We start from the raw sequence: 16,042 nt of genomic DNA, 5'->3' as shown, positions 1-16,042 counted from the left end.
AAGTGTTTGTCTGTATAATTAACCATATTTAGAATCCATATTGACACACTCAGAGCTAAAACTGTCTATAATAGTAAGGGTGGTGCTTACTGATTAACTGTTCAGATCCCTAACATATGTCAAATAAAAATGCCCCACCAAAATCTAAGTCTGTGATTAAAATACTCTTTAAAAAAAATAGTATGTACAGAGCAATTTAAAAAATTACTCTTTTTGTCCAGTGATGACTTGGACATGCTCATTAGGGATGTTAAAACAAGTAATTGATTAAACAATAGCGCTCAACCAGTTTACAGCTTTAACATAGGTCTTACTGCAGGGATGAGCAATACATTTTTTGAGATGGGGGGGTAGAGATGTTTGCTATCCCGCTGTGCCTTTGCCTTTGAAAAGGCAGAGGCGTAGCAGGGAACCCACGCAAGGGGGGACCAAAGCAGTCCCTGCTGACATGGCGTCTGACTACTGTGCCTCTTCCTTTGAAATTTACAAGAGCTTCAGGTGGCTCTTGCACATTTCAAAGGAAAAGCTGCAGCAGTCGGGACAGCATGAGAGGACTGCTTCAGTTCCCGCTTGCGCCATTTCCCTGCTGTGCTTCTGCCTCCCCTGCCCTCCCGCGGAGACAGTGCTGGGGGGAACTGAACTCCCCCCATCACTGGCTCCTCTTCTGTTCCTCCCCCCGTTTGCTGCCTTTCTCTGATAGAGGCAGCAGGGGGGGAAGCGACTAATTGAGTCACTTTCTCGACTACCCGATAAACATAGTCGACAAGTGGCTTACATCCCTAGTGGGGGCATGTCAAGATTTTGGTAAGTGGTCAGGAGCAACACTTTTCTATGGAGGGTTTGCATGGTCTGGGACATAAGTTGGGTGCAGAAGGGAGCTTGGGGTTGGGGACTAGGGTGCAGGAGAGGGTATGGGATCTGAGAGTGAATTTGGGTGGAGGGGGTTGTGACCTGGGGTAGGGAATTGGAGGGCAGGGTCTGGGAGGAAGAATGGATGCAGGAGAGGATTCTGGGCTGGGAGAAGGTTGTAAGAGTGGATGCAGAATCTGGGAGTTTTGACCTGGTATGGGAGGGGAGGAGGGTGGAGAAGGTTTGGGTGGTGACCTAGGGCAGGAGATTGGAGTGCAGGGCCCTGCAGGGGATATGGATGCAGGAGAGGACTCTGGCCTGGAGGGGGATGCAGGGTCTGAGAGGGAGTTGGGATGCAGGATGGCTAGAAGGCACTAAGCTAAGCAGCTCCTGGCCAGCAGCACTCTCAGGCAGGCTTCCCTCAAAGTGGCTGGCTGTTCCTACCCCTACTGTGATTGTGCTCATGGGGTCCTGCGGAGGTTGGGGCTGCTCCAGCCTGGCATGGCTGAACATCACTGGAGTTAGCTGGCAATGGGCAGTTAACTAGTAAGCATACCGCTAAGCCGTATGCTTACTGGTCAACTGGTTAACATCTCTAATGCCCATCCCTCTCTCCTAACTGTGTCTCAGTTGCTTCTTGCCTCTTAAATTTGTTCAGTTGTTTACCACTTTCTAGGGCCTACATATTAGTTTCCCTTGAATGTAATGGCAGCTTGTGGAATTATGTTGAATTGTACTCTTTAAGGAAGTCATTAAATAGTCTAAAATAGTGAAAGATGAAGGAAAGATCATTTTTATTTATAAGCAAGTTATTTAAACTTGTTGTTCAATGCCAAAAAGTACAAGGAATTATGTGAATTCTTTTTGTTTAAATGTGAATGTGTGTGTTAGGGTTTCCTAGGCTCCCCGTAAGGTTTAGAGCAGTAGTCTCCAAAATTTTTAACCACAAGATCACTTTTTCAGTTTAAGTGCAAAATGTACAATCTACCTCAAATCCAAATGCCCATGCCCCCTTCCTTCCCACCCCTTCTTTGAGGCCCTGCTGCTGCTCCACAGCTTCTCCAAGGTCTTACCCTGCTCACTCCATCCTCCTTCCTCCCCCATCCTTATTCACTTGCACCAGGCTGGGGTAGTGGGTTGGGGTACAGGGTCTGGTCTTGGGCCAAGGGATTTGGAGTGTGGGAGGGGCTTCAGACTTAGCCCAGGGCTGTGGAATTGGGGTCCAGCTCTGGGAAGGAGTTAGGCTGCAGGGGGACTCATGTCTGTGGTAGGAGGGTGCAGGAGGAGGTTCAGGGCTTGGACTGGGGTTCAGGAATCAGACCCTGGCTGGGCACTGTTTAACTGAGATGGCTTCCAGGTGGTGGAACAGTGGAGTTAAGGCAGGCTTACTCCTGCACTGGCCCTGCACCGCTCCTGAAAGCAGCTGGCATGTTACAGCAATGGCTTCATGGTGCCATGTGCTGCCCCTCACCTACAGGCACTGAGCCCACAGCTTCTACTGACCTGGGATCCCTGTTATTGATCAATGGGAGCTGCAGGAGTGGTGTCTGCTGGCAAGGATAGCATCTGTTCTGCCTCTCTTGGGCTGCAGGGACATGTCAGCCACGTACAGGAGCATCAATTACCATAGAGATAATTACCCCAGCTCCGACAGGTTAGGCATTTTAGAACTCACTACTCAAAGAATTCAATTTGAGCATAAGAGAGAAATGAAAATTATGAAGTGCACAGACCAGTCAAAAACCAAAAATAACAAACTTTGCAAGCACTAAAAGGATTAACAACAACCACCCACGTATGTGTCTGGTCAGGAGAAGAGTGAAGGACAGTGTGTGTTTGTGAGAATGACAGACACACACACACTGTGTGAGCGTGACAGAGATTTGCATTGCCAAACTCCCTCCATCCCTTTCCCTTTGTGTGGATACAGGGGAGTGTGGGGAGGAGGGACGGCCTGACATCAGCACCCCCCTTCTTCTCTTTCCTACACTCTGCACAGCTGGTAGGAGGCTCCCAAGGGGGCAGCTCCAAGGCAGAGGGCAGGAGCAGCATGACAGTGGATGGGGGGGCAATTGAAGTGCCAGTGCCTAATAGCTTCCTGGCCCAATCAGTCAGGATCACCTGTCAGAGGCTCCAGGATCTACCAGTAAATCCCGCCCGATCTACTAGTTGGTGATCACTGATTTAGAGTCTTTTTAGAAAAAAATAAGTATGTTTAAATGATAGGAACATGCATGACGGCCAGTGAAAACTTCAGTTAGGGGCAAGATTGCTATCTGTTCTGGACTTTCTTTTCTGATCCTGAAATATGTTCACAGCAGGTAAAGTAAAGGGATCAGAGAGAATAACGTTTCCATGTCGATGTCCTGAACAAATCCTGAGAAGAGAATCTAAGGCTTTCTACTATTAATCCCTTCCTAATGTCACTTTTCCCATAATCTTTATCATTTTTTGTCTTGTCTAATAAGATTGGTATGACAGATAACTTTGCAGTATTTTGCTTTGCCAGGGGAAAAGTAAAACTTATGTTTGAACGTTTGTCTTGCCCCAGAGGAGTTATCTGAGTTTTTTGCTAAATACTGTATAGGAGATTTTCTTTTCCAGAAACTGAGCAACAAATACAGTGTTTGATTAGTTTTAAAACCTTTTGCTTATTTTTTGCCTCTCCTTTGTGTGTATGACCTATCTTCATAAGAAGAAGCTGGATTGAATTTGAGAAACAAAACCTGAAAGATTTAACTTTCTTAAGGAGTATTTTATACAATCTGAATTGCTGCCCAGCAAAGGTATAAAAGACTATACAAATGGGAAATGAGAGGCTATTAGAATCAAAGTTTACTTCTTTTTAAAAATGTTTTAACTGTTCATTATGTATATTTGAATGCATGTTAAAAGGATTTGTTTGGTTGGTTTGCTGTATGTTAGGGATGTCAACATGTAGACCCCTACACAATTAACTGATAAGCCTGCGTTTTTTGGTTGATCCTGTCAATTACATGCATTCTCCCTCCCACTCACTTGCTGCTTCTGTATCAGAGGCATGGGAGAGGGAGAGGCAGAAGCAGGAGCTAGTGCCTGTGAGAAGTCAGCTTTTAAACCAGCTACCCATGAGCACCGGATCCCATGGAACCACCTGTCCCCCTCCATCCCATGCTGCTGCCTTTGTTAGAGGCTCCCCACAAGCATCGGCTCCACCTGTGCACCCTCTTGCCCCATGCTTTTGCTAATATCAGAGGCAGTGGGGTGGGGTGGGGTGGGGAAGGCTGCCACGGAGCTGCCTCTGTCTGTGGCAGGCGTGGGTTTGCCTTGGACAGAGGTTGCTCTGTGGATGCTGGCGCAGCCTCTGTCTGTAGGGAGCTTCCCCCTCCCCCCCCCCCCGCATCAACTGGGGTTGCTGCCACCATGCACTGCTGCCTATGATAGAGAGGCAGTAGCATAGGATGGCAGGGGCCTCCTCAGGAATGCACTGGCTGCTGTCCCTGCCTCTGGGAACTATCAAATAGTCGTGTAACCACTAAAATTTGATGCACTTATATGACTTTTCAATTACATGTTATGTAACATCCCTACTATATGTTAGAGACTCTGGTGGTACCCCAGAGTCTCAGTAACAAGCATAATCTTTTGAATTAATTTAGAATTTAGGATAAGGGATCTGATTGATGATGTTAAATGCTCTGGTTACCAAAGGGAGGCCCTTGACACTGTATCCGATCACCGGTGATTCCCCCCCCCCCCCAAAAAAAAACACGCTTGGAGTCCAGATTAGAGTTCACTAATATATTGTAGCATTTAATTTGACAAGTGCATGAACAAGAACAAAAAAACCAACAACCAATAAATCCAACCCCCACCCCAAAACAGAAGGAAGACAGAAAGACCCCAATACAGGTAAGGTATTTGTACGTTACAACAGTCTCTGTGTTGCCAATGGTGGTACTGCTGCTTGCGACCTTCAACCTTTGAGCTCAGGTTAGCCCTTAGGGAGGAACCGCAAGTGATCCCTCGCAGTTCTGGGATGATTCTTGTTGGGCCTTCACCACAATGGAGTGTTTCAGAGATGGTGACGATGTGATGGTCCGAGGCAGGTAGAGATCAAACACCTCTGCTTGGTGTATCCCAGATCACCAGTGCTGAGCCTTCACCACAGCATGGTGTGGGAACCCACCGCAGTTGTGAATGATCCCTCTGCCTTTTCCCTCTGTGGTGCTGTGCTGCCTTCACAGACACAGTCCGGAACACTGACCACCCACACCTGGGTGCAGGGCTTTTTTTCCTTTTAGAACCTTTGGCAGGTAAACTGTAAACTTGTGTAGGGTGGTGTGCACAATTCTGGGCTGGATGCAAAGGATCTTGTGTGCCTAGTGCAATTTTGGTACTGAGTGCGGACACTCAAGGTGGGAAAAGTTTAACTGACTTTCCAGAAACACCATTTTGTTTTCCAAAACTCCATTTTGTTTTTACTTACTGATGGCATCAACCGCTCCTTTAAGTGTGCACGTTACCTACATCCTATTTACAACAATTACATTACATTATAAACAAATAAACATTATAATACCACTCTAACACTGGCAACATAATCTTGAAAACATAGTAACAATCAGTATATTGTTTAAATTAACCTAAAATCTTAATCTGTTTCTCACAACAGAGCAGCACATTGGTGAATTGCTGGTCCTTTTGCTTTCCTGGTATAAATATAGATGATTTGTATGATCATAGAACTGAGTGAAAATTTTTTCAGACATCCGTTAGAGGGCCTTGGATATGTTTGAATAGTTTTGCTCCCAAATGTTGGGGGTTTGATTTTACAAATTGAAGCAAAACCAAAAAATCTAAAAAGGGACGACCTCTCACTCTAAAAGTTCCACCATCAGTCTTTTATACTTAGTACATTCCAACTTGAGCACCTCTTATTGTAATTGCAGAAGCATAGCACAGGGAGGAGTGGCTGTGCCTTCCCAAGTAGGCAGGGCCCCAAGCCATTGGGGATAAAATTTCCAAATACAGGTTGTACCTCCCTTAACCGGGACTCCCTGCTCTGGCAAGAAATGTTCCTGGACCACAGAGCACAGGAAGAGGGAGCTCTGGGAGCTCTGGCAGTGGGGCAGGAGCACCGAAAGGGGCACTGAGAACTCAGCCTGGAGCCCAGAGTGAGTGTGTGTGGGAGAGGGGGGGACAGATGGAATGGTGAGGAGTTCTGGCTGCAGCGGAGCTCTCTGGCTGCAGCAGCCGGGGAGCTCTATCCTAGTAGTGGCTGTGGACCTCCAGTCCCAGCCAAGTAGCTCTGACCCCAGTGGCAGCCAGGAAGCTCTGGCCCAGGCTGCAGAGCTCCGTCCCTGTCTCCCTCTGCCCCAGCTGCAGATCTCTGGCCCCACCCGGGCAGCTGCGGAGCTCTGGCCGTAGCACTCTGGCCCTGGCAGCAGTGGGGCTGGTGGGAGTCCCTGGGGACTGAGGCAGAACGAAGGCAGGCTGGAGCCCTACCCAATGGCTGCATGGCTACGAGGGGAGGGACCTTCTGTGGTCAGGAAAATCCCCTCATTTGGAACCAGTAAGGTCCCGAGGGTGCTGGACCAGCAAGGTCCAACCTGTAGTTCCCAAATGACTTAGATGTTTAATTCTTATAGAAAGTTAGTAGGGTGTAGGCTTCTAAGTTACTGTAGCCATGTCATCATTATCAAAGAGAGGTAGTTTGCAAATTGAGTTATAGTAGGTTCCCAACTTAATTTGCTAAATAGTGTGAAAGCTATAGATTACCTTGATTTCACTAGGATTTTATCTCAGTTTCATCACTTGAGTTTGACAGACTTTTTTCCTAGTGAAGATTCAGTCTTTGGTACTTTTGAAAATTTTAACCTTGCAGCTTTATATGGAAAAACAATGTCATATCCAGAAACCATTGTACATCCTGAAACATTGGTATTGTGTGCTCTTCGTCAGTAAAACTACTTTTGAAATGGGCTGCCACATTCTATAGTACTCTGTTTCCATGCTGATTTAAAGTGTGTTGCATTGTGCAAAGCACACTGCAGTAATCTAATCTAGGGGTAAAAAATGCTGAAAAAACAAGGTGTATGTCTAAATGAAGTACTTTACATCTCCTGGTCAAATATAGATGAGTCTTTCTCACCACAGCTAATAATAAGCAGCAGCTGGGAATTCAATCAGACCTCACAAAACAAACTTTAATAAAAAGTAGCCAAATACCATATGTTGAAGGGAAGATAATTGTTTCCATATCTTATTTTATTGTTGCTTCTCCCAAATTGCCTTAGTTTTATTTTAGACTAAGGCCAAGTCTACGCTGTAAACTTACATGCATGTAACTGTCACTGAGGGATATGAAAAATACATGCTGCTGAGTAATGTAGTTATTCCAACTTAACTTTGGTATAAACGGTGCTATGTTGACGTAAAGGCTTCTTCTGTCAAAATGTTGTTCCATCTCTATGAGAAGTGATACCTCGGTTGACAGGAGAAGCCCTCCTGTTGGTGGAGTAGTGTTTTCGCTAAAGTGCAACAGCTAGCCTCATCCATTCCCCTAACCACTACATTGTCCGGGAGAAGCCATCCAACAGAATTGGTTGGACCAGTGATAGTGAAATAGAGCTGGGGGGCATCTGCATACTGAAAATACTGTATTTCAGTCTTCCTCCAGAACCTCCATACACACCAAACAATAAGAGATAGAAGTTAGGGTTTTGTACACTATCTGCAACAAGATCTCAGAAGACAGCCTGTTTATTCCTACTGGGATTGTTAGAAGAGTCAGCAACATTTCTGTGGTATAGGCAGCTGCCATGAACACCTTTATCTTTACTGCTGCTAGAAGGACAATGTAGTTAGTGCAATCTCCAGGCTGTACTCAGATCTGCATCCAAATTTAAAGCATCCAGATATTTGAGCCTGTCTTGTCAGAGTTGCTTCAGGGGATGGGTGGGGGAAGGGTTGTTTGCATATAACTCTGTACACTAGGGCTGAGCAAAATACGGCCCAGGAGCCAGATCTGGCTTGCCAAGCCACTGGATCCAGCCTGCGGACCTCCCTCAAGCATGCAGCTGCTGCGATTTAAAGTGCAGTCCTGATGTATCTCTGCTTTGTAGGGAGGAGGGAAGCTTTGTGTGATCTTCCTGCCCCCAGCCCAATCTTCTGCTCCTATTGGCCAGAAACAACTGGCCAATAAGAACTGACCTCAGCCAGTCTCATGTAGGTACCAATTACATAGGGAAGGGTAGCAGAGACATCCTGGAGGCCAAATTTAGTCTGCTAGGAAAGAGACTGCCACCATAGAGGTCCTGGATTTCATTCTCAGAAATGCTTCCAGTTCCATGTGTAGGACCAGGTAGGCAGGCAGAGCTTCAGAGTCTCAATGTGAGGATGAGATGATGGTGAAGGAAGGAAGGGTTTAGATTTCTAAGGAACTGGGGAAACTTTTGGGATGGGGGAGCCTATACAGCAAGGATGGGCTCCATCTAAACCAAAGTGGATGCAGACTGCTGGCATTTAACATTAAAAAGGGCTTTTTAAACTAAGAGATGGGGGAAAGCCGATTGGTGCAGAGGAGCACACGGATTGGACAGAGACGTCTCTTAGAGGAGAGTCTATTAATAGAGATTCTCTAGGTTTTAGTCAGGAGGAGAGGATGATATAATAGGCATCACAGAAACCTGGTGGAGGGAGAATAATCAATGGGACACAATAATTCTGGGGTACAAAATATATCGGAACGACAGAACAGGTCGTGCAGGTGGGGGAATGGCACTATATGTGAAAGAAAATTTAGAATCAAATGAAGTAAAAATCTTAAATGAATCAAGATGTTCCAGAGAATCTCTATGGATAGTAATTCCCTGCTCTAATAAGAATATAACAGTAGGGATCTGTTATCGACCACGTGACCAGAACAGTGATAATGACTATGAAATGCTAAGGGAGATTAGAGAGGCTATCAGAATAAAGAAGTCATTAATAGTGGGGGATTTCAATTATCCCCATATCGACTGGGTACATGTCACCTCAGGATGAATTGCAGAGGCAAAATTTCTTGATACCTTAAACGACTGCTTCTTGGAGCAGTTGTACAGGAACCCACAAGGGGAGAGGCAATTCTCGATTTAGTCCTGAGTAGAGCGCAGGATCTGGTCCAAGAGGTAACTATAACAGTACTGCTTGGAAATAGTGACCACAATATAATAACATTTAACATTCCTGTTGTGGGAAGAACACCTCAGCACCCCAATACTGTGGCATTTAATTTCAGAAAGGGGAACTATACAAAAATGAGGAGGAAATTTAACAGAAATTAAAAGGTACAGTGACTAAAGTAAAATCTCTGCAAGCTGCATGGACACTTTTCAAAGACACCATAATAGAGGCCCAATTTAAATGTATACCCCAAAGTAAAAAACACAGGAGAAGAACTAAAAAAGAGCCACCGTGGCTTAACAACCATGTAAAAGAAGCAGTAAGAGATAAAAAGGCATCTTTTAAAAAGTGGAAGTCAAATCCTAGTAACGTAAATAGACAGGAGCATAAACACTGCCAAATTAAGTGTAAAAATGTAATAAGAAAAGCTGAAAAGGAGTTTGAAGAACAGCTAGCCAAAAACTGAAAAGGTAATAACAAGATGTTTTTTAAGTACATCAGACGCAGGAAGCCTGCTAAACAACCAGCGTGGCCCCTGGATGATCAGGATACAAAAGAAGCACTTAAAGACAATAAAGTTATTGTGGAGAAACTAAATGAATTCTTTGCTTCAGTCTTCACGGCTAAGGATGTTAGGGAGATTCCCAAACCTGACCCGTCCTTTGTAGGTGAAAAATCTGAGGACTTGTCACAGATTGAAGTGTCATTAGAGGAGGTTTTGGGAATTAATTGATAAACATAACAGTGACAAGTCACCAGGACCAGATGGCATTCACCCAAGAGTTCTGAAAGAACTCAAATGGGAAATTGTAGAACTATTAATTGTGGTTTGTAACCTATCCTTTAAATCAGCTTCTGTACCCAATGACTGGAAGATAGCTAATGTAACTCGAGTATTTAAAAAGGGCTCTAGAGGTGATCCCGGCAATTACTAACGTCAGTACTGGGCAAGTTAGTTGAAACAATAGTAAAGAATACAATTGTCAGACATATAGAAGAACATAATTGTTGGGCAAAAGTCAACATGGTTTCTGTAAAGGGAAATCATGTCTTACTAATCTGTTAGGGTATGTCTACCCTACAAAGTTAGTTCGAACTAACGGACGTTAGTTCGAACTAACTTTCATAGGCACTACACTAGCGCTCCGTTAGTTTGAATTAAATTCGAACTAACGGAGCGCTTAGTTCGAACTAGGTAATCCTCATTCCACGAGGACTAAGTCTAGTTTGAACTTACTAGTTCGAATTAAGGGCTGTGTATACCCTTAATTCGAACTAGTGGGAGGCTTGCCCTGGTGGCCACTCTGGCCAACACCAGGCAAACTCTACTGCCCCCCTCCCGGCCCCGGAGCCCTTAAAGGGCCACGGGCTGGCTACACAGTTTGTGCCAGTTGCAAGGCTGCCAGCACCCGTGCCAGCACACCCAGCAGCTGACATCCATGAGCCAGCCACCCGATGCCACCCAGCCCTCCCCCTCTTCCCGGGACCAGCCTGGCGGCTCCCAGGACCCTGCCCGGAGCCACAAGAGGCGGGCGCCCGCGTGGTCTAGTGCGGAGATCGTGGACCTCATCGAGGTTTGGGGGGAAGCCTTCAATGTCCACGATCTCCGCACTAGCCACAGGAACGCGGCAGTCTACGGCTGCATGGCTGCCAGCCTGGCCGCCAGGGGCCACCAGCGCAGCTGGGAGCAGGTGCACTGCAAAATAAAGGACCTGCGGCAGTCCTACTCCCGGGCCTGCCTGCCAGGGGCCGACCCGGAGGCGTGCCCCCACTTCCAGGCTCTGGACCGCCTCCTCGGGACTCATGCCGTCCCTGCCCCCCGGGACGTGATAGACCCCGGGGCAGAGGGACCGCTCCAAGAGATGGAGGAGGAGGAGGGCTCCGAGAGCCAGGAGCCTGCCGGCAGCCTACCGAGGACCCCCGAGGCACCCCACAGAGCCGCTCGCCTGTGTCGTCCGAGGCCGGGGAGGCATCCACCTGTGAGTACCATCATGCTCCCATTATGTGTACGGGAGGCTGGGGCGAGAGGGAGCCCCGGGACCGTGCGCCTGGGCCTTGCCCATCACGGAGCAGCAGCTGGGGATCCTGCAGGGGCCCTGGCCTTGCAGAGGGGAGCTGGGTTTCACACACCTGGGCCCCTGGGGTAATTGACCGCTGTTCTTGTTTCACCACAGCCGCAGCACCTGGGACTACAGGGCGCACCACCCCGCCTGCAGCAGCCGCCCGCGCCCGGGCAAGCAGGAGAGCCAGGAACCAGGAGGAGTACCAGAGGCGGCACCTCCGGTTCCTGGAGCAACAGCTCCGTCTCCAGGACCACTGGGTCCAGGAGGACCTGAGGCTGCGCGGACGAGCTTGGAGGCACTGGAGGAGCAGGGCCGTGCCCTGCAAGGCCATCTCCAGAGCCTGCTCAACCGCTTCCCAATTCCTCCTGCTCCTCCCCCCCCCCGCTCCTCCTCCTGCTCCCCCTCCTGCTCCTGCTTCCTCCACAACCATTCCCCACCAACGCCCCCGGACCCGCAGTGTTGCGAGACAGGAGAGGCAGCCGGACCCCCACCCCTGAGCTTTCCTTTCCCTTCCTCCCTCCCTCCCCCCACCCCAGTTATGTAAAATAAAAAGACGTTTTTGTTTGAAAAACAGGTGTCTTTATTTGACAGTAGGTAGGGAGGGGAAAGCGGAAGGGGGTAGGGTGGAAGGAAGGCCCCAGTGGGGCATGCAGGGAGAGGTCAGTCCTCCTCCTCCACCTGGAAGCTCTCCCGCAGGGCTTCCCAGATCCGGACGGCCCCCCGCTGGGCTTCCCGGACGGCTGCGGCGCGAGGCTGACCGTAGTGGGCAGCCATGCGGTCAGCCTCAGCCATCCAGGCTGGCAGGAAAGCCTCTCCCTTTCGCTCACATAAATTGTGGAGCACACAACATGCTGCCACCACGGGAGGGATGTTGTGCTCGGCCAGGTCCAGACGGGTGAGGAGGCGTCGAAAGCGGGCTTTCAGTCACCCGAAGGCCCCCTCCACCACGATGCGGGCCCTGGTCAGCCTGGCATTGAAGGCCTGGCGGGAGGGATTGAGGTGCCCCGTGTAGGGCTTCATCAGCCACGGCTGCAGTGGGTAGGCGGCATCCCCCACCAGGCACACGGGCATGTCCACGTCCCCGACCCTGATGTGGCGGTCGGGGAAGAAGGTCCCGTCCTGCAGCCGCTGGCACACGGAGGAGTTGCGGTACACCCGGGCGTCGTGTGCTTTGCCGGACCAGCCCACATTAATGTCCGTGAACTGTCCCCGGTGGTCACACACGGCCTGCAGGAGGATGGAGAAGTACCCCTTGCGGTTGACGTACCGGGACGCCTGGTGTTCCGGGGCACAGATGGGGATGTGCGTCCCGTCGATGGCCCCCCTCAGTTGGGGAAGCCGAGGGTGCCGAATCCCCGGATGACGGCGTCCAGGTCGGCAAAGCGGACCACCCTGCGGAGCAGCACCCGGTTGATGGCCTTGACCACATGCGGGGAGAGAGACAGCAAAGCGCCAATCAGTGGGGCACCCGGGTGGCTGGGAGCATTCGTGCCCTGGCAGTGCCCCGTGCCCCACTCCCGGAAGCAACCCCCCTGGCGGCGTGTAGTACGGCCGGGACAGACCGACCCCTTCCGGTGCGGGGTGCTTTCTCCTCCTCTCTCCCCCCCCTTTGTCCCTGGGGCGGCCCATCCCCTCCTTGCAGCCCCCCTCTCCTCCCGGCGCAGTGGCCGACGAGTGCCATACCTGCATGAGCACCACTCCGACGGTGGATCTCCCCACGCCGAACTGGTTCCCAACGGATCGGTAGCTGTCCGGCGTGGAGAGCTTCTAGAGGGCGATGGCCACCCGCTTCTGGAGGGGGATGGCGGGCCTCATGCGAGTGTCCCTTCTGCACAGAGCAGGGGCGAGCCACTCGCAGAGCTCCAGGAAGGTGTCCCTCCTCATCCTGAAGTTCTGGGTCCACTGTCGGTCTTCCCAGCGCTCCAGGACGATGCGGTCCCACCAGTCGCTGCTGGTGTCCAGACGCCAGACGCGGCGGGGCACGCCGGGGCGCTGCCGTGGCTCCTCCACGGCCCCCAGGGCGGCCAGGCGGAGAGGCAGGGGGTTGACGTGCACCAGGTGTTGCCAGGCAGCCTCGAGCCATTGCTGGCAGGCTTGCAGCAGCAAGTCCAGAAAGTGCACCAGAAGGTGCAGGGCGAGCTCTGGCTCCATGTTGCCACCTGCGGCGGCGTCCCTGAAGGGAAGCACCGACACACACGGGCGCAGAGATCAATGCTTTGCTGTCCCTCGGCGAGGTTGGCAAGCAAGCAGGAAAAGCTGAGAACCAGCTGTCCGGGGGGGAGGGGGGTCCCTTTAAGCACGAGCCTCAGACAGCAGCCACACAAAGCAACTACTGACCTGATGCCCTGCCAGAACCGGTTTCAGCCGCCCTTATATGCCCCCCTGCGTCCAATCAGTGTGGACGCGCTAGTTCGAATTGGCAAAACGCTAATTCGAACTAGTTTTTAGTTCTAGATGTGTTAGTTCGAATTAGCTTAGTTCAAATTAACTAATTCGAACTAAGTTAGTTCGAATTAGCTCTGTACTGTAGAAGTACCCTCAGTTATTTGAAGGGGTCAACAAACATGTGGACAAGGGGGATCCAGTAGATTTAGTGTATTTAGATTTCCAGAAAGCCTTTGACAAGGTCCCTCATCAACATCTCTTAAGCAAAGTAAACTGTCATGGAATCAGAGGGAAGGTCCACTCATGGATTGATAACTGGTTAAAAGACAGGAAACAAAGGGTAGGAATAAATGGTGAATTTTCAGAATGGAGGGAGGTAACTAGTGGTGTCCTGCAAGGGTCCATACTGGGACTAATCCTATTCAACCTATTTATAAATGATCTGAAGAAAGGGGTAAACAGTGAGGTGGGAAAGATTGCAGACGATAGTTAAGACCAAAGCAGACTGTGAAGAACTCAGAAAATGAAGTGATTGGGCAACAAAATGGCAGATGAAATTTAGTGTGGATAAATGTAAAGTAATGCCCATTGGAAAAAATAACCCCAACTATACATTAGCTACAACTAATCAGGAAAGAGATCTTGGCGTCATTGTGGATAGTTCTTTGAAGAGGTCCATGCAGTGTGCAGCGGCAGTCAAAAAAGCAAACACGATGTTAGGAATAATTAAAAAAGGAATAGATAATAAGACGGAGAATATCTTATTGCCCTTATATAAATCCATGGTACGCCCACATCTTGAATACTGCGTACAGATGTAGTTTCTTCATCTCAAAAAAGATATACTGGTATTAGAAAAAGTTCAGAGAAGGGCAATTAAAATGATTGGGGTTTGGAACGGGTTCCATCTGAAGAGAGATTAAAGAGACACCGTGGAAAAGAGGAGGCTAAGGGGGGGGATATGATAAGAATTATATGAAATCATAAGTGGTGTGGAGAAAGTGAATAAGGAAAAGTTATTTACTTGTTCCCATAATATAAAAACTAGGGGCCACCAAATGAAATTAATGGGCAGCAGGTTTAAAACAAATAAAAGGAAGTTCTTCTTCACACGGCACATAGTCAACCTGTGGAACTCCTTGGAGGTTGTGAAGGCTAGGACTGTAACAGGGTTTAAAAGACAACTAGATAAATTCCTGGAGATTAAGTCCATTAATGGCTATTAGCCAGTATGGCTAAGGAATGGTGTCCTTAGCTTCTGTTTGTCAGAGGGCGGTGATGGATAGCAGGAAAGAGATCGCTTGATCATTACCTGTTCAGTTCACTCCCTCTGGGACACCTGGCATTGGCCACTGTCAGCAGACAGGGCACTGGGCTGGATGGACCTTTGGTCTGACCCAGTATGGCAGTTCTTATGTTTTTGTTCCTGTTGGCTGGAAAAAGTCAAGCCAATCAGAGGTGTGAGAGATTGACCTGGCAGATGGGGCTAGTGAAAGCCTCTTCCCCAATCCATAGAGGGAGTAGCCTGTATCTTCAGGTGGTCTGGAGCTGCAGCAGAAAGGGCACTCAGCTTGCCTTGGGAGTGCTGTGAGCCCGGATATGCTTAATTAAGTGTCTCCCAGACAAAGCCTGCTTCTGGCACCCCTACCCCTCACTCGTCCCAATTCCCTCCCTCACTGCAAGTCATCTGACCCCATTTCTTGGGCCCCGTTTCATGACCCTCCCCTTCCCCCCCAGATTCCGCACCCCTGGATCCCCAGCCAGCTGCCAGATCTGCAGTTGGTCTGTTTTCGAACCATGCCTAGGGACTATCTGTACACGCTTGTGCTCCACACACTGCATTTCCTCACCCTTGTGTCCTGCCCTGACACCAAATGGCAGGACTATTTAAGACCTGTTGAGGGTGGGGAACCCCAGCGGGCCAGCTTGTATTCCACCTTGATCCCACGGCCCATCGGGGGCATCAGTTGGCGGCTCCTTCATGGAGCCGTGAGCATGGGCATGTACCTGGCGCGGTTCACTACTATCCCAGACAACCTGTCCTTTCTGCGGCGAGGGAAACCCTGGCACGTAGAGATACCTAGAATGCACCAGGTTGAAGCCCCTATTCCAGCTCCTCCAGAACCTCTTATTGAGGTTCTGGCTGCACTTTTCCCCACAGCTTTTTATTTATGCACACCCCATCCGTGGCCCCACAAAGTCTCGAGGCCTCCTCGTCAACTTCCTCCTGGCCCTGGCAAAAGCTGCTATCTATAACACCAGGAGGATGCTGGATGAGGGGGTTCTCTGCGACAGTGGGGCCTATTTCCGTTCCTGCCTAATTTCACATATCTGGGCAGAGTTCCTCTGGGCTGCGTCCACTGGCTCCATCAATAGCTTTGAGGAGCAGTGGGTGTTGTCCAAGGTCCTCTGCTCAGTGTCCCCATCTGGCTCCATTGTTTTGAACCTCTGTCCTGCACCCCGTGACTGTGTTTTTCATTATTTGTCCCCTGGAATCAGTTGATCCCTAGGTCCAGTCATCCCTCCTGCAAGGCTGGGGGAGGGGCTTTTAGAAGTGGGCAGGCTGATGCCTGCCCACCCCTAGGGTTTCAAATAGG

The 16,042-nt window shown here is 49.5% G+C and overlaps 2 protein-coding genes across 2 annotated transcripts in view; both read left to right on the top strand.

Moving 5' to 3' along the window:
- The window catches only part of LBR (lamin B receptor), a 67,283-nt gene that overhangs the window by 16,493 nt on the left and 34,748 nt on the right, over positions 1–16,042 (top strand). The window lies entirely within an intron of this gene.
- LOC142828031 (uncharacterized) lies at positions 5–16,034 on the top strand. Its single transcript, XM_075925281.1, has 2 exons — positions 5–10,976; positions 11,172–16,034. Exon 2 carries the CDS (start codon positions 12,420–12,422, stop codon positions 13,506–13,508), a length of 1,089 nt encoding a protein of 362 aa, XP_075781396.1. The 5' UTR covers positions 5–10,976; positions 11,172–12,419; the 3' UTR covers positions 13,509–16,034.

Source organism: Pelodiscus sinensis, chromosome 3, assembly GCF_049634645.1.
Source record: "Pelodiscus sinensis isolate JC-2024 chromosome 3, ASM4963464v1, whole genome shotgun sequence".
Classification (NCBI taxonomy): domain Eukaryota; kingdom Metazoa; phylum Chordata; order Testudines; family Trionychidae; genus Pelodiscus; species Pelodiscus sinensis.
This window is presented reverse-complemented; position numbering and strand designations above follow the sequence as displayed.